Source organism: Daphnia magna, linkage group LG3 (assembly GCF_020631705.1).
Source record: "Daphnia magna isolate NIES linkage group LG3, ASM2063170v1.1, whole genome shotgun sequence".
In the NCBI taxonomy this organism is placed as follows: domain Eukaryota; kingdom Metazoa; phylum Arthropoda; class Branchiopoda; order Diplostraca; family Daphniidae; genus Daphnia; species Daphnia magna.
Genome location: NC_059184.1, coordinates 10,634,570 through 10,653,827, shown reverse-complemented (window position 1 = coordinate 10,653,827; position 19,258 = coordinate 10,634,570). Strand labels below are relative to the sequence as shown.

The following is a 19,258-nucleotide window of genomic DNA, read 5'->3' as shown; positions in this document are numbered from 1 at the left end:
AAAAGATAAACATTTTCAATGTGTCTTTATGGTATGGGTAGTTTCGCCCGACAAAACTTTACATCGACACCTATTCGACTTTCTTTCGACAGGTGGCGACACTACCTCGACAAATATGCGAGACTATTTCGACAAATTTGCGAAAGTACTTCGACAAGAAATGCGAGACTATTTCGACAAATTTGCGAAAGTACTTCGACAAGAAATGCGAGACTATTTCGACAAATTTGCGAGACTATTTCGACAAGAAATGCAAGACTACTTCGACAGTATATTCTAATTTCTAATCTGTAAGCATCAATTTGTATTAAATTGATGCTTGGTTTTCTCATTTACATATTAAATCTGGGTTCATTAAATCACAAATATCAAACATGCACCGTCATATTTTGAAATGGCAGTTGACAACGAGTACACTGACGGAGAGGGATAGAAATGGTCAGACAGCTGGAACAAAGAGAATGGTTGCATGGAAGAAGAGTGAATTGTTGTGGATTGATGGAACAGTTGCGACATCGGGAATTTGGAGTACGCTCTGAGACAGGAGATTGACGTGGTGAAGTTCGTGATTTGTCTGCAGAAGTCGATGGGTGCTCCGAAACAGCAAAATCATTAAAACGAGTAGGCATTCTACAGATGCGCTTGGGGCGGCTACTGTCACTAACATCGATGTCGACTCTTCTTTTCGAACGGTTATTCGATGAAGTAGAAGCGATGGGCTCGAAAGTCGTGGAATTAGCAATGGGTTCCGCAGCCGTTGCAGTGATTGCGAGTCGAGTGGCGTTTCGTCGAGTTCGTGGAGGTGCTACTGGCGCAGCCAGTGGTGTCAAAGATTGCTCTTGCGGCACGGCTTGCTGTGGCAAAGCAGGAGCATCTGGAGCTATTAAAAGAACAAATTGTTAAATATTCTCAAACACATCAGCATTTTAAATTACCAGGAGCTGCTGGTCTGGCTCTATTAGTCCTCGGCTGTGCTGCTCCAGCTCGAAGTCGTTGCTGCCCTTGGCGATTCCTTGGTCTTGCCAGAGCTCTAGCGGTGTCAAAGGTGGGACGTGGCAATGTCTATGAGAAGATAAGCAAAAAAATTAAGTCTAACTAAACGTTTCAAAAACATATTCTATGATCTATGTTACCCGATCAGGTTCAAAGAAATTAGAGGCCAATTCCAGAAAAAGAACACGGGATATGGTTTTGTCATCTAACTCTTCCCAAAGTTTCATCAACTTTCTATCGACTGTACGGTAAGAAGCAGATTTATCGCGGGATAAACTCAAGCCCCTTCTTAGTCCTTCCAAATCTCGTTCAGAGCAGTCATTGGCGTCAATCAAAAAAGCTTTACAAAAAAATTAGTTTCTTTTTCTTAGCCTATTTATGAAAAATATTTTCTTACTCATGAACTCGAAGAAACCAGGAAGAGCAACTAGGACGCGCTCGTTGAACCAACGGTTCCAGCATTCGATGGCGTTGTTTGTTCGATTGTGGTCACGATAGACGCTGTATGTTACCGGTTCAACTTCAAGAAGCCAATAATTCATGTAGTAAGCATAGAGTAACTTGACGGCATCTTGGACGACTTGGGGTTGGTTGGAAAGTTCATCCGCATATTTTCTTTTGATATCCTGTAAAAAAGTATCGATGTAAATCAATATTATACTGACAATATTGAAACATATTGAGTAATAATTCATAAGAAATTCAAAATATACCGAAAATCCCTGGAAGATTTCGTTCTCCGGTAAGAGGGCGAGCGCAATTAATTGCTTCACGATAAGGTAAACAACCCCCTTTTTCTGATATTCCTGCTGAAGGCCAAACTCTTGTGTTTTCCGGAAGATTGCTTGTCCGTAGTGGAACCAGCAACCGCGCGGTCTGGCGTTCGGAAATGCACTGCCCATAGAACTAAGAATTGCACGCTCGAAGTCCGAGATGACTAATTCTATTTGATCAATTGACGCTCCTGGATTGTGTTTTTTGAACTCATCAAGAATGTGACGTAGGGAGGCGTCGTAGATCTTTCGGTTTCGATGAGTCATTAGGACGTAAGCAAAAGGTAAAGTCTGTAACGAACATAAATACAATAATCTTTGAAAATTCGGACCATCTGTGATTGAACCAACCTTGCCACGATACGTAACATGGATGGTGAATAGCTGCTGAAACATACTTGGTGAGCTACGAAAGGTGCCGTCGGAAGCAAGTTGTGTCACCTCGGAAAGCAGTGACATAATGTTCAAGGACAAGAAGATAAAAGCAAACGATCTAACGCCATCGGTCTCCTCTTCGACGCATCCACTGAAAAAATTGTGACCCTTTTTGGTTTTCCTGTAAAATTCCGATTCACTTGTAATTAAAAATGAAAGGTAATTTATTGAAAAAAAGATAACTACCCGTATTTCGAATATTTGGTGAGAATATCCGTCATCTCTGCATATGTCTCTGGTATACGTGGATGGTTTTTCATACGAGCAACTTGCATGCGCTTTTCAAGCGCAGCGTCAAAAGTCAACGTGACATTGGTGCTAAAAACAGGAGAGATCAATTTAATAAAAAGTAATGAGTATCAAGAAATATGTGAATTACCGTTGACGGACTTCCTCGAAAATTTTTTTCAGACTTCCGTGACGTTTTCCAGCCAAGCGAACACATTCGTTGACTGCAGCAATCCGGCGCAATTTTTGTGTTTCTGGTAACAAAAGGAAGAAAGACTATTTAGAAGAACTAGGTTGCAAGTGAAAAATAATAATTTGCCTAACATACCAGGGCCATGATTGTGCTCCCGTCCAGTTTTGTAAAAAACGCCGTCAACGGATTTGATTCTGCTACCGCAAGAAAGTCTTTCGAAATGTCGACATTTAAAATACACCATTTCCTTCCTTGAAGGTAGAAGAACACACACATCATTACATACAGTTCATAAAGAAAAGCATTACAAAATTAACATTTTTACCTTCCACGATCTTTACTGTAAATATAATCGTCACTTGAAACGTAATGAACTGAGCCATGTCTGTCACCGGGTTCTTCACTTACGTCAATTCTTTCTTCCATGATTCAGATGATACAACTCACTCAAAGCGATATGTATTAAGATGATGTTCACAAGAAGACGGAAAATACCTTATTGACATGTTTTACTTTTGACGGGTCTTTATACGTCTTTATTTGTCGTATGCAGAATGCACTGGCCAATCCAGAGACAGAGTCATTTCGAGGTTTCAGTCAGTTGCGGAGAAGTAAGAGACGTAAGAATGATGAGTCCCTTGTGGTGTTCGCTAACAAGGTTGACACCAACTACAAGCAATAAAGGGTGCCGCAAATACTCACCGCCACGGCCTCACCGGCAAAGAAAAGTTGCCGCATTAACCTTGCCGTGTGTTGGTAATCTTCTCCACAACCGACTTAAACAACTTGAAATATCCATCTTCCATGATTTATCTTCCTGATTTAAATCGATATTTTCAAATTCTAATTTGATTTTTTCTTATACTCAAACGTTAGTCATTCATCTATAAAATATTGTAAAATTCAAGAGAATTGCGTAAAAATGAAGTTCTCAAATTCAAAGAACCTATATCCGAAGGTTATGGTACTTTTAACGCGTGGAGTTGGAGTGGATTATTCATTGAAAGAATCTTCTTCGTTGTCAGTGTGAAATGTAGACGAGCGACTGCCTTCAGGGCATGTCGAATTAACGAAACAATATGAACCAAAGATTCGGTATAATTGTTGTCAAATATTCTGCTGACATAAAAAATATACCTTTTTACAAGATCGTGTCATTTTGTTTGAGTTTTCTTCGTCATCGTCTCGATCACTTTCTAGTAAAAATCTAAAGTGTGATTGGATCTGAAGACATCAATTGAAATTGAAATAAGTTTCAGGGTCAAGGGAAGTCTGAGCTGGTTTTCCGGTCGAAATTTCTTCTTCAGGCTTCGATTGATTTAATTGTTTTCCTTTTAGAAAATGTCTTCTCTTTGCTTTATGTTTGTGATAAAAAGTAGTTAAACAGCTAATAATAGCAGACAACTGTTAAACATTCCAATCAAACAAAACAAAACACGGCGATTGGGGCTAAAGGGCTAATGGCTCAACAGACAGCATACAAATTCCTTTCAAGACGGTTCAATTGTCGAAACAGTCTCGCATATTTGTCGAAGTACTTTCGCAAATTTGTCGAAAAAGTCTCGCATATTTGTCGAAGTACTTTCGCAAATTTGTCGAAATAGTCTCGCATATTTGTCGAAGTACTTTCGCATTTATTGTCGAAATCGTTTCGCATATTTGTCGAGGTAGTGTCGCCTCCTGTCGAAAGTAAGTCGAAAAGGTGTCGATGAAAAGTTTTGTCGGGCGAACGTCAGCATCCCCTTTGCTAAAGGCGTTCCAACAAGGTACACACTAGACTCCGGGAAAACACTGACATCACATCAGTCCCCGTTAGCTTTCGTTTCTAATACCACTCCGTCGCAGTACGAGTGTATTACCGCCAGAACATACTATTGATTGATCGCTATAAAACAGGCAGTTACAATAATCATGGCCGCACCCGCCGCAGTTCAACAAGCAGCAGCTAACCCACCAAAGGCATTCAAACCTTATGGATCACCACCACCGTTTGATCTCGAAGCAGAACGGGACTCATTCCCAGTTTGGTTGGAAAGGTGGAACATCTTTATAGCCCTCTCTACTATCGACGAGGTGCTTGACGCAGCCGCCCAGCCAGCATATAAGAAAAATCAACTGAAATCTTGTCTATCCACCGCCACGCTTCAAGCAGTACTATCAGCAGGCTTAACAGCAGTACAACTAGCGGATCACGTGGCCATAATCGATTTACTTCGCACCAGATGCAACGCCGGCAGAAATCGTCATGTATGGCGACATCAGTTCGCCTCGTGCTCTCAGCTCTCAAATCAATCGGCGGACAATTGGTTATGCAGTCTGCGTGATCTTAGCCGCAAGTGCGACTTCAATCAGGATTGTTGCGGTAATTGCGAACCTACACGCATCCTCGGCCAAGTCATTTCCGGTGTTGAAGACAATGCGGTCCGCATCAAACTACTAGAAATGGGAGACGCTCTCACATTAGACCAGGCGATTACAATCCTCAGATCCGCAGAGACCTCACGTTTACAAGCTGCATCACTCCAACAAAGCGACCACGCTATTAACGCAATTAGACGCTCAACATACAAAAGCAACAAAGACTCTACGGACATCGACAAAAAAGTACGATTCGCCCAGGATAACAAATCAAGTGAAAAATCAACAACAGCACCGTGCCGGTATTGCGGCGGACCCCGACGCCACAGCAAACTACGTTGCCCGGCGTACGGAAAGGAGTGTGACAATTGTGGAAAGGACAACCACTTTGCATCAGTTTGTGAAGGCCCGACGAAGTCAGTCGGAAGCATACACATCCAACAAGTCACGTCAGCCAGCAATGACGAATCAGTGTTAATACAAATTGCTGCTCTCCCAAACGGTCCAACATTCTCCACTCGAGGATTGCCTGACACAGGTTCACAATTGGACGCCATATCTCATTCAATGTACCAAGCTTCTTTTGCAAATATCCCGCTCATACCCGGAGCACAAGCATGCACGGCGATAGGAAGTGCAATCAAATGTCTCGGAGCTTTTAAAGCCACAATCGACTGGATGGCAGACGATGGCATATCACGGCCAGTCCCCACAACGATTCATGTATTGGAAAATCTCCAGCAACCTGTATTGTGTACAGCAACCCAACGAAGACTGGGCATGCTGCCCGTCAAATATCCTCACGCACGCCTCCATAGCATTTCAGCAGATCGTCAGTCTCAGCCATCTGAATCCCAAAAACAAACGGACCTCACAGCCATCATGGCCGAAGTTCCTCGAGTGTTCGACGGGATATGCCGTGTCATGGCTGGCCCACCGTGTCGCCTAGTGCTGAAGGACGGTGCGATCCCAGTAAAAATCAGAGGTTCTCGCCCCATCTCCGAGCCCCTAAAAGCCCCATTTCGAGACGAGCTAGCGGCACAAGTAAAGCAAGGCATCATCAGAAAAGTCCGTCCAGAGGAGGTGACCCCGTGGATACATGGAGGAGTGGTAATCCCGAAAAAACAAGGTGGCATTCGATTCTGTCCAGATTATCGTCCATTAAACAAATGGCTCATAGGGGCCAAATTTGACAACCCCACACCATTCCAAGCGGTCCGTTCAATACCACAAGGGATGAAATTCTTCACGGTGGTAGACGCATTAAAAGGATATCATCAATGTGCACTCGACGAGGAATCCATGTCACTCACCACGTTTGCAACACCAGAGGGACTGCATCAATATACTCGCTTACCCATGGGCATTAATCACGCAGGAGACGACTACGGCCGCCGATTTTCTGACATCTTCGGGCACATCTCAAACACTGCTCGATGTATGGAGGATATAGTGATGTACTCACGCACGTACAAGGAACACGTCGCCCTAGTACGAGATGTATTTAAGACAGCAAACGACAACAACGTATCCTTCAACAAAAAGAAGACAGCGTTCGCAAAAGACACAGCTATTTTCGCGGGATATGAGGTATCTTCCGATGGATTCCGACCCAACCCGGAGCTGACACGTGCTATACGCGATTTCCCTCGGCCATCCAACATAACCGACCTTCGCTCGTTCTACGGTCTTTGTCAACAGGTGGGGAACTTCAGTGATCAAATCGCCACAGCACTAAGCCCGCTGTCCTCATTATTGAAGAAAACAACCAGTTGGGAGTGGACAACAGATCACGAAGAAGCTTTCTGTGCAGCACGCACCAAATTGGCCATCGTACCAGACCTCGCATTTTATGATCCATGCCGCCCAACGTCTTTGGCAGTAGATGCATCTCTACTAAACGGTTTAGGGTTCATCTTAAAACAACAAAACGATGCAAGAGTATGGCACATCGTTCAAGCCGGCTCCAGATTTCTCCGCCCCCCCGAGACAAGATACGCCATGATTGAACTCGAATGTCTGGCAGCATCGTGGGCCATGAAACAATGCCGTCAATTTCTAGAAGGACTGCAAAATTTTGATCTAGTGACGGACCACCGCCCGTTGATCCCGATTCTAAACGAATACTCATTAGACAAACTGGACAATCCCCGGCTGCTCCGCCTCCGGCTCAAGATGGCGCGCTACAATTTCACAGCCCGCTGGGTGCCGGGAAATCGAAACATCGAAGCAGACGCGTTATCACGTTCACCAATTTCCCGCGGAGAGGCATCCGACGAACTCGGAGAAGGGCCACAATCATTCACAGCTAGAGTCGCAGCAGTTGGGATCATTGCAGAATCGCCAGACACCATTGTGGACGCCACTTTAGAAAAGGTGCGTCGGGCAGTCGCAGCCGATCCGGTATTAATGGCCCTGCGCGCTACTGTACGAGAAGGATTCCCAAACGACAAGTGCAACCTCCCACTCGCACTCCGGCCATTCTGGAACGTGCGTCACGGATTAGCCATCGACGACAGCGACGATATGTTAGTGTATGGCCCGCGCATCGTGCTCCCGCGCGCGTTAGTTAAAGACACACTCCAGACACTGCTCAGCATGCACCAAGGAGCCTCAAAAATGCGGCAACGAGCCCGCCTATCAATTTATTGGCCAAACATGGATGTAGACATCACCAACGCGGCATCAACGTGCGAGGAATGCGTCAGTCAGCTGCCATCGCTACCGGCAGAACCACTGAAGAAACACCAGCCAGCAACAAGGCCATTCGAAATCCTCCACACGGACATAGGGGAGGTAGACGGACGGCATTTCCTAGTCATAGTCGACCAGTTTAGCGGGTGGCCGGCTGTTACAACGTTCCCGGACAAACACACTACAGCCAGACGCATCATCAATGTATTTCGGGACTTCTTCTTGGACACCGGTGGAGCCCCAGTCATGCTTTATTCAGATAACAGCCCATTCAAAGCGGCGGAGTTCCAGTCGTTTCTACAAGACTGGGGAATTTCTTTTGGATCATCGTCGCCTCACTACCACCAATCAAACGGTCGAGCAGAAGCATCCATCAAATCCATGACAAAGCTGGTCAAGGGATCACGATCAGGCGGCCAAGTAGACCCAGACAAACTAGCAAAAGCAATATTGCTGTTTCGAAACGCACCACGGTACGGTGGAGCATCCCCGGCCCAGCTGGTATTTAACAGACCCATCCGAGATGGCCTTCCAGCGCATCGCCGGTTTTTCGCGCCGGAATGGCAACGCGCAGCTCACACGCTAGAAGAACGCTCACAACGGGCAATCGAAAGAAACACGGCTCGCTACAACAAATCAACCCGTCCACTAGAAACATTTCCAGTAGGGGCACACGTGCTGGTCCAACACCCCAACACTAAGAGATGGGATACCCAGGCCACCGTAGTAGAAACCGGCCCCAACAGAGACTACATCACCAAGACGGCATCAGGCCGGTTACTACGCCAGAACAGACGTTTTCTCCGCCAGCGCGTCGTAGTTATGCCATCAACCAACCCTCCGGCGGCTGGAATCGCTCCTGCACAGCCTCCGCTACCAGCGGTCCCTGCCCAACCTAACCCACCAGCGACTCCGGTTCCTCTTAACCCACCAGAGGTCATCAACGTGGAACAGGAAAGGCAACAGCGGCAGTACCGCCACAAAGTATATGGCCAGGCGTCACGACGTTCAAACAGGCCGCGCAACGCTCCAAAACGTTACCCAGCCTAGAGCTGTAAAATAATCAATCATTTCGTTGTGCGTGTGTTATTTTCGCATATAAAAAAATTAACCTAGGAACCACAATCTGAAATCCTTTCACACAGACCCACATGTTTGTTTATTTCGCCCCTTATAATATGCTTATATGTTTTCGTCAAATCAAAAACAAAAACACGGAAAAAAGGGCATGTATTGACTTGCCGCTAGAAGGCAAGCAGACGACAAGAGAGGGAGAGGGAATTCAGTCTTGGCTAGCTTGCTACCCCCCCACGTTGTGCTATCGTGCTGTCCCATCGACCCTAGGTAATACACTGTATTCTTCTCACTACGGCTCAAAGTCTACACACATATAGAAGTAAAAACTCATGGTATAACAGTGTATTCAAATTGAATACAAGTATATTCCATGCAGTTTACATATAGAAGTAAAAACTCATGGTATAACAGTGTATTCACATTGAATTCAAGTATATTCCATGCAGTTTACATATAGAAGTAAAAACTCATGGTATAACAGTGTATTCACATTGAATTCAAGTATATTCCATGCAGTTTACATATAGAAGTACAAACTCATGGTATAACAGTGTATTCACATTGAATACAAGTATATTTGATGCTGTTTACATATAGAAGTAAAAACTCATGGTATAACAGTGTATTCACATTGAATACAAGTATATTCCATGCAGTTTACATATAGAAAAAAAACTCATGGTATAACAGTGTATTCACATTGAATACAAGTATATTCCATGCAGTTTACATATAGAAGTAAAAACTCATGGTATAACAGTGTATTCACATTGAATTAAAGTATATTCCATGCAGTTTACATATAGAAGTAAAAACTCATGGTATAACAGTGTATTCACATTGAATACAAGTATATTCCATGCAGTTTACATATAGAAGTAAAAACTCAGGGTATAACAGTGTATTCATATTGAATACAACTATATTCCATGCAGTTTACATATAGAAGTAAAAACTCATGGTATAACAGTGTATTCACATTGAATACAAGTATATTTGATGCAGTTTACATATAGAAGTAAAAACTCATGGTATAACAGTGTATTCACATTGAATACAAGTATATTCCATGCAGTTTACATATAGAAGTAAAAACTCATGGTATAACAGTGTATTCACATTGAATACAAGTATATTTGATGCTGTTTACATATAGAAGTAAAAACTCATGGTATAACAGTGTATTCACATTGAATAAGAGTATATTTGATGCTGTTTACATATAGAAGTAAAAACTCATGGTATAACAGTGTATTCACATTGAATACAAGTATATTCCATGCAGTTTACATATAGAAGTAAAAACTCATGGTATAACAGTGTATACACATTGAATACAAGTATATTCCATGCTGTAACGCACCTGACGTGCTTGCAGGCGCGTTGCAGAGAAAAGATAAGAGAGTTTACTTGGGGGGAATTTAAGCACACTGTATTTCTGTGAGAAAAGAGGGGAGAACAAAGAGAGAGAGAGAGACTGGGAACTTAAAGTTTATACTGGTTTACTGGGGAGGTAAACGAGAGATCCTCGTTCACGACCGTTACGGTAGTACTGAAAAAAAACAACTGAACAAAGGGGGGCAAGGGCCACTTCCAACATGAACACACACCGAAGGCCCTTGCCACCTACAATCCTGCCCGTGAGGGCAGCACTGTAAGTGACAGCGGGCCCACCTGTCCACAGGTACTAAAACAACACAAAAAAAGGGAAACAACAAAAAACCAAAAAAACTCTCCACGTTTAGCATCCACGGCCACGTTTATTCAGGGATGACTCCCTGATACACCCGCCTTGGTGCGCAGAGAATTTGGTGGTGGTCGTTGGTCCCGCACATGGCACAGAAGCGCGGGTGGGGGCAATCGGCCAGCTTCAAATGACCAGCGACGGACAGCGGGAGAAAGCAGCCAAAACATCGGTGCTGTGCGAACAGCAGCTCCATCCGCTCCCGGTTAGTCAGCAGCATGAAACCATCACACTCCCTGATCTTGCGGCCGCAGGACACCATGCCTGGCTGATTGAGGTGGGTCCTCAGGAAGCACACGATCGTCGGGGTGTGACGGGGCGCGACGAACTGTGGGGCGTTCGGCTGGACTTCGGCTGCTTTCTTTTTCTTTAACAGGGATCCCACAAAGCTGTTGAGGATTGTTTCCCGTTCGGACATGAAGTGAACGTGCACGTTCTTTATGTCCTTCGAGCTTTCCTCGAGTTCCAGATCGAGTTGGACGATGGCCTTTTGGTGGGCCAAAACCACGTCGATAGCCGCCGTTCGCGTCTTGAGTAAATCCTGTCGACGAAGATGAAGATTGGACGAACACTCCTCTTCACGTTCACGGGAAACTTTTAACTTCTCTTTGACGGATGAGACGGATGTGCACAGATTTTCAGCCATGATGTTGAGTCGGCAACGGTCACTTTGGTGTTTAGGGTACGAGAACTTAAGAGCAACTGTCGTCTAATGTTCGTGAAGGACTAAACAGTTTCCCTAAGTTCAAGGGTTAAACAGTAGGCGACCTAATTTTGCCTTTACCCTTTGAACTAAGTATAGGTGGCGTTGAGATCGGAAATTTTACAATGCGGTTTTGGGGTTCCCACTTTTTACATTGTTACATATGACTATAAACCAGTTTTACATTTTACATTTTGACATTTGACATTCTACAATTTTACAATTTTACCATTTTACAATTTATACCCATTTTTTTTTACTTTCTACGTAAACGTCCTGCTCTTTGGCCGTAGCCATAACACAGAGCTTAGTCACTGGACGAATACAAGGGTTTTTGTGGTTGCTGATTTGCACTTTTACCACTCGTACAACGTTATCAGAGTCACTGGGGAGAACCTCTATCACTTTTCCCAACGGCCATTGTCCACGTAGAGTATTCGGCTCAATGACGAGTACTAGGTCTCCGATGGTAACGTTTGGCCGATTTTCCGACCATTTTCTCCTTTCCGTCAGGTGTGGAACGTATTCACGAAGCCATCTGTTCCAAAAATGTTGTATGATTGCCTGGCTTTGGAGAAATTGTTTTGCTGTGACGTCCATGTTCTCAGCATCTCCCAACTTTAGCGGCACGTAGGGACGGGCTCCTCCATGAAGAAAGTGATTCGGCGTTAACGGATCGGGATCTTCTGGATCCATGCTGAGGTGAGTTAGTGGCCGAGCGTTTAAAAGGGCTGCTACTTCTGCGATCACCGTTCTTAGGACCCGATCGGTGACTAAACGATTCCCGACGCTGACCTTCATGGCTCGCTTGCACGATTGCACGAGCCTTTCCCATACTCCACCGAAATGGGGTCCGTGAGGAGGAGAGAAATGCCACTCTATTTGTTGGCATGCCATCTTCGACTGCAACTCCTGGTGTTGTTTGACTAACTCCGTTAGAGCTTGTCGGAGTTCTTGTTCCCCAGCTACGAGATTAGTTCCGTTGTCACTGTAAACAACGTTCGGCTTTACACGTAAACTTACGAACCGAGTGAAACATAGCATGAATTCTTCGAGACTTATGCCGTCGGAGACTTCTAGGTGAACGGCTCTAGTTGTTAGGCACGTAAACAGGCATACCCAACGTTTCTCGTGTCTACATCCTCTTCCACCGACTCGTACCGTTAGAGGGCCGAAGTAATCGATTCCCGCATATGCGAAAGGTGGAAGATAGGGAGTAAGCCTGTGAACTGGTAACGATGCCATGATTGGCGGAATGGGTTTCGATGATCTCCGCTTGCAAGGCCAGCAGGCGTTGACAACCGATTTGATGACGTTACGTCCAGAGATTATCCAGTAACGTGAACGTAAATCCGCCAACAATCTTTCAGATTTAATGTGAAGATTCCGTGTGTGATGATCCCATACAATCCGCTGCGTCAGGAGTTGATCGGCTGGAAGCAGGATGGGATGCTTTGTGGAATAATCAACTGGAGCCTGAAGTATACGTCCGCCTACACGTAGCTGACCTGTTTCATCCAGAAAAGGCCTAAACGTGCGTAGTTTTGACTTCAGAGGCAACTCCAAGCTCTTTTTCAAGGCGTAGATTTCTTCCGCAAATGCCAGTCCTTGGGTGCGTTTAACACAAAGCGTGAGGGCCGTCATCATTTCTTCGGCCGTCAACTCCCCCACGGTTGGCTTGTAAATTCCCATCTTAGCTCTGGCGTTGGTCGCGAACCTCCTGCACCAAGCGATAACTCTTTGGATCTTGAGTAAGCTGGAATACCTTTTTACACAGTCATCAATCGGGTGATTTTCGTCTTCCGTTTTGACTGCGAAGACTCGAATTACGTTAACGTCCCTTTCTTCCGGCTCTGTGATCTCTTCCCAAATATCCCACTCCGACGGATCGAGTTTCAGGAACGATGGACCCTCGTGGAATTTCACCAACTCGTCGACGTTCTTCGGGTCAATGCCACGACTACACAGGTCCGCTGGATTGTTAATTCCGGAAACGTGACGCCATTGTCTTCGATTCGTGTTCCGGAGGATTCTGCCAATCCGATTGTTCACGAAGGTTTCAAATCGGCAAGTGCGGGAATGGATCCAACGTAAGACGGTTTGAGAGTCGGTGTGGAAGGTAACTTCACGTAAATCGATTTCGAGCTCCCGACAGATTACTAGGGCGATATTTAAGCCTTCTACAGCAGCCTGCAACTCTAATCTTGGGATCGTGAGTCCTTTTACTGGTGTTACGTGGGTTTTAGCCATGACAAAGGATACGTTGATAGACTGGTCCTCGAAGATGAAACGGAAGTACGCCACAGCTCCAAATCCTTTTGTGCTTGCATCCGTAAATACATGCAGGTGCTGCTGCGTCCAACGTCCACGTTGATGCCGGAAACATCTTGGTACTGTTAACATCTCCAGGTTATCCAGATGCTCGTACCAGTAGTGAAAGCGTTGGCCTAATTCTTCGGGGATAGGGTCATCCCAGCCGATCCTTTTCTCGTACGTCCATATATCTTGCAGAAGTGACTTCATTAAGAAAACAACGGGAGCGACGAGTCCCAACGGGTCGTAGACACTGGAGATTATACTGAGGAAATTCCTTTTGGTGAGAACGTCATGGCTAGGCTGCTTCCGTATCTTGAACGTCAGCATATCCGTTTCTCCGTTCCACATCACTCCAAGTGTTCGCTCGATGGGCAACTTCTCCAAATCAAGGTCCAGTGTTGGTGAAGCCAAACCGAACTCACGTAGAGCCGATATAACCTTCCTTGATGAGGACGTCCACTTCGTTAGATTGAAACCGCCTAGTTGTAAGAGTTTCTTCATCTGGCGGGCCCGTTTTACTGCCCCGTCTTCGGAATCAAAGGAATCGAGGTAGTTGTCAACGTAAAAGTTTCTTCGAACGCTCTCTGCTGCCTCCGGATACTGGTCGCGATGATCGTCTGCAGTCCGATTTAGGGCGAAAATACAGGTCGTTGGGAAAGATACCGATCCAAAGACGTGGACAGTCATTTGGTACGTTAACGGAACTTGATTACTGCCAGGCGTTCGATAGACAAACCGGTAGGCCGCCTGGTCTTCTACTGGGACCTTCACTTGGTGAAACATCTTCTCGATATCTGCGCCAACTGGTACCAGGTTCCTTCGGAAGCGTAGTAGGACACCGAGTAGGCTAACGAGAAGATTGGGTCCACGTAACAGGTTCTGGTTGATCGACGTTCCCCCATACTCGGCGGCTCCGTCGAATACAACTCGAACTTTGGTCGTAGAGCTGGATGGGCTTACGACGCCGTGGTGCGGTAAATACCACGTTCTACTTGACTCCTTCCGCAACTCTTCGGTCGTGAGGAGTCTGGCGTGATCCAGGCCGATGTACTCCTTAACAACTGCATCATACTTCTGGGCGAAGTCTACATCTCGTTGAAATCGCCTCTCCAGAGAATAAAGTCTCTTCAATGCAGTTGCCCGATTGTCCGGAAGGTTTACGTTGTCGGTTTTCCACATAAGGCCGACTTGATACCGGTTACCAACATTCTTTACTGTTGATTCGAGGATACGTTGCCCACGTAGATCTTCTTCGGAGAGAACAGGCTGCTCCATGTCTACGTCTTTCGCCTCCAGCTGCCAGAATTTCTTGACTAACTCATTGAGGTCTTCGGGACGTTCCTCTGCTACTATATGGGCGATGAACGGACGCCCATCTTGTGGCGGGCCCGTTTGACCACCCAGGCACCAACCAAACGGTGTTTTGAAGGCGATAGGCCCAATTGTTCCAGCCGGCGGCTTGACGGAATCTACGTGATCGTGGGCTTCTGCTACGTCAATTCCAATTAATACTCCAACGTCTTCGGGTTGTATGTTCGGGACATCAAGACCGCGTAGGTGTGTCCAGGACTCCATTTGACGAGGGTTGATTGGAGGGTTCGGCGTCACCTTCAAATTGTCGACGGCGTAGGCGTGTTTAACTTCAAACCGGCTTGTTCCATCGACGGATGAGAGGGAGAAATCCACAACGGCAGCTCGGACGTTTGACGTGGCTCCATCATAAGAGACAACGTTGATGCGTTTATGCTGACCAACGAGTCCCAACCTTTTTACTAAATCTCTCCTGATCAGTGTGGTGTCACTTCCGGTATCCAGAAATCCGAAAGTGTCGACCCATCTTGCACCGACGCTAATACGAACGGGTACAATCTTGAAACGTACACGTCGCTTTACCGGTTCCCTCTGGGTTAGTGTCCCGAGGAATGCAGTCGATGTAGACGCTGATGGAGACATTGGATCCGATTGTTTACTCCGTGGGATGAACTCGGACCCGTGAAGCAAGGGATGGTGTCTTGATCCAGTGCATCGACCCATGGTACATTTGATGTCCCTGGGACACTCCTTGCGTTCATGTTTGCCGGTTAGGCATAGTAGACACCTCCCGGACTTAAATGCGACTTCAGCCCTTTTCGTGGGCGTGAAAGACATAAACAGGTTACAGCTGGCCAAGTTGTGAGCCCTGCCGTTACAAGCTAGGCACCTCCATTGGTCAGTCTTTTCGGCCGCTTTCTCCTCCGTTTTCGGTTGTTTTCCCTTGGGAGCAGCCTCCGGAGGTGACGACGCCGTTGATTTAGAGCCTTCTTCTGTCGAAACGTGTCCAATGGTCGACGTGTGAGCAGCGTTCTGTTTCTTGACAGGCTTCTTCTCATCAAACCGTACTTTGGACGTCGACGTAGGCAAGGACTCAAATACGTTTTTACCATGTTGCTTACTCATGGATTTTACGGTTACCCAGTCGTCCAGGTCCAGAACGTTCAGCTCTGCACCGGTTGTCTTTCGTTTTTCATTCCACTTCTCTTTAAGGTACGTTGTCAGCTTTACTTCCATGGCCATCAGAGTAGTACGGCTATGAAGCTCATGGGCATATCTTGATTGTGACAGCGTCACCACTGCTCCATGCAACCGGTTTGCAAAAGTCTTGAGGCTCGCCGCATCTTGACTCTTCAAAGGTGGAATCTGCAGCAGGCCGTCGAGGTACGTTTGATCCATGACTTCGGTGCGGCCGTAAACTGCATCGAGTCGTTCCCATACCACGGAGTACATAGCCTCATCAGCGAGGCACTCGCCGATCTCATTCCGGACCTCCTTCGACAGCAGCTCTTCCAACATGAATAGTAGGGCAGGAGAACCGTTGTACTCTTGTTCGTATAAGGCTCGAAATTTAGCCTTAAACCGGGCGTAGTTCTTCGGATTTCCATCAAACGGCTGGATCGTGAAGGTCGGAGTACGTGGACGACTACAGCAGCCGCCATGAGGATGGTTGGAAGGGCCAGCGGCAGGTGGAGGTTCAGGGGTCGTGTCCGAACTCTCCGAAGACGTATCGTGCCCAGGGGGTGGGCATGGATTGCAGGTTGAAGGCATGATGGGCAAGGGTCTTCGGGTAGGATCCTGTGCAGAGGTACCGGCTGGAACGTAACGATTGGACAAGTCTCTACGGTGCATTACTGTGGCCTCAATTGACTTTAAGGACGCCCGGGCAGGGATGTCTTGTGTAGCAGCGAGTGACTGTGATCGTTTTGGAAGGCGTGTCTCTTGTTCCAGAACTTGCTCTTGTATTGTTCTCAGATGGATCTTGTTGACTTCCATCGTTGTTTTTAGACCTTCAATCTGAGCATTTAGGTCCAAGTTAACCTCTTTGATCTTCTGATCCATTTCACGTAGACTCTGACGTGAATCTTTCACCAAGTTGGTGTTAGCGGCGATTTCTGATGACGTCTTTTCCGCGCTGTCAATGAGTTTGCTCAGGTGCTCACCCATGCCTTTCAGCGCCTTGCTTAACGTTTCCGTAGTCGACGTGGTGCTCGCTTCCATCTGGATTCTTGCACGTTCCATCTTGACTTCCAGTTCCAATATCTGTTTCTGGATGCACAGATCACGCTGGCTGGGTTGACCAAGGGAAACATTTGACGTCGAACGGGTAGACCTCTTCTGTGATAGCGTGGTACTAACTGTGACGTCTGAAGCTGTCGTACCAATAGAGCTGGCTGAGTGACGTGACGACGTGGCATACCTAATGGCGAAGTTGAGGATTTCCACGTGGTCAGTGTCGAATTGTACCTCCCATTTTTCACATGCTTGACGTTGGGGATCCGTAATATCGGGCAGGCTCCCCATATACGTGTGGTGGAGATCTTTGACGTCTTCGTAGATACGAATTAATTCGTCTCGCCATGCTGCAACTTGCAACTTCTTGAGTCTGATGGCTCCCATCTTGTGATCTGCCACTGCTTTTCTGAGCTGATTCGTTAACTTCGTGTGGGCCGCCTTTCTTCTCCCACGTTTCTGCTTGAGATCGTTTTCTGGGAGGAGGGGGCCTTCATTCTTCATTGCTTCTGGTTTCATTTCGTCTTCTATAGAGATATTGCCGCCCGACTCAATACTCTCGGCTTTTGCTACGGCTTCACTCATGACGTAGAAACGTTCAAAGACAAGGAAGTAGTCACACGTAAACGGATGTCGATGATTCACGTAGATACAGCGACGATACAGTCAGATACGTAAAGGCGTGGTAGACCGGGTTTTGCCTTCAGGATGGCGTGGACGTGTGTCAAAGTCTTACAAAGGGGAATACCCGACAATTTTACTGAATCTAACAAGTTTTACTAGGGATAACAAGAGAAATGCACGTGTTCGTTAAATCCCGGGTTTCGGCACCATTTGTAACGCACCTGACGTGCTTGCAGGCGCGTTGCAGAGAAAAGATAAGAGAGTTTACTTGGGGGGAATTTAAGCACACTGTATTTCTGTGAGAAAAGAGGGGAGAACAAAGAGAGAGAGAGAGACTGGGAACTTAAAGTTTATATTGGTTTACTGGGGAGGTAAACGAGAGATCCTCGTTCACGACCGTTACGGTAGTACTGAAAAAAAACAACTGAACAAAGGGGGGCAAGGGCCACTTCCAACATGAACACACACCGAAGGCCCTTGCCACCTACAATCCTGCCCGTGAGGGCAGCACTGTAAGTGACACATGCAGTTTACATATAGAAGTAAAAACTCATGGTATAACAGTGTATTCACATTGAATACAAGTATATTTGATGCTGTTTACATATAGAAGTAAAAACTCATGGTATAACAGTGTATTCACATTGAATACAAGTATATTCCATGCAGTTTACATATAGAAATAAAAACTCATGGTATAACAGTGTATTCACATGAATACAAGTATATTTGATGCTGTTTACATATAGAAGTAAAAACTCATGGTATAACAGTGTATTCACATTGAATACAAGTATATTTGATGCTGTTTACATATAGAAGTAAAAACTCATAGTATAACAGTGTATTCACATTGAATACAAGTATATTGATGCTGTTTACATATAGAAGTAAAAACTCATGGTATAACAGTGTATTCACATTGAATACAAGTATATTTGATGCTGTTTACATATAGAAGTAAAAACTCATGGTATAACAGTGTATTCACATTGAATACAAGTATATTCCATGCAGTTTACATATAGAAGTAAAAACTCATGGTATAACAGTGTATTCACATTGAATACAAGTATATTCCATGCAGTTTACATATAGAAGTAAAAACTCATGGTATAACAGTGTATTCACATTGAAATACAAGTATATTTGATGCTGTTTACATATAGAAGTAAAAACTCATGGTATAACAGTGTATTCACATTGAATACAAGTATATTCCATGCAGTTTACATATAAAGTAAAAACTCATGGTATAACAGTGTATTCACATTGAATACAAGTATATTCCATGCAGTTTACATATAGAAGTAAAAACTCATGGTATAACAGTGTATTCACATTGAATACAAGTATATTTGATGCTGTTTACATATAGAAGTAAAAACTCATGGTATAACAGTGTATTCACATTGAATACAAGTATATTCCATGCAGTTTACATATAGAAGTAAAAACTCATGGTATAACAGTGTATTCACATTGAATACAAGTATATTTGATGCTGTTTACATATAGAAGTAAAAACTCATGGTATAACAGTGTATTCACATTGAATACAAGTATATTCCATGCAG

General features: G+C 45.2%; 1 protein-coding gene across 1 annotated transcript; it reads right to left on the bottom strand.

The window, feature by feature from the left end:
• Positions 1-324: 324 nt before the first annotated feature.
• On the bottom strand, positions 325-2,901 carry LOC123470588 (increased rDNA silencing protein 4-like). The gene is made up of 4 exons (XM_045171010.1): positions 2,758-2,901; positions 1,506-1,619; positions 936-1,062; positions 325-880 (listed from the first exon to the last, which is right to left on the bottom strand). Exons 1-4 carry the CDS (start codon positions 2,899-2,901, stop codon positions 369-371), a joined length of 897 nt encoding a protein of 298 aa, XP_045026945.1. The 3' UTR covers positions 325-368.
• Between the last annotated feature and the right edge of the window lie 16,357 nt (positions 2,902-19,258).

Coding starts and splice junctions, on each gene's coding strand:
- LOC123470588 (XM_045171010.1), bottom strand. CDS start 2,901: ATGATGTGTGTGTTCTTCTACCTTCAAGGAAGGAAATGGTGTATTTTA. Junction 1,620..2,757: donor GGAGCACAATCATGGCCCTG/GTATGTTAGGCA, acceptor ACTTTTTTACAG/GATATCAAAAGAAAATATGC. Junction 881..935: donor AGCCAGACCAGCAGCTCCTG/GTAATTTAAAAT, acceptor TTCTTTTAATAG/CTCCAGATGCTCCTGCTTTG.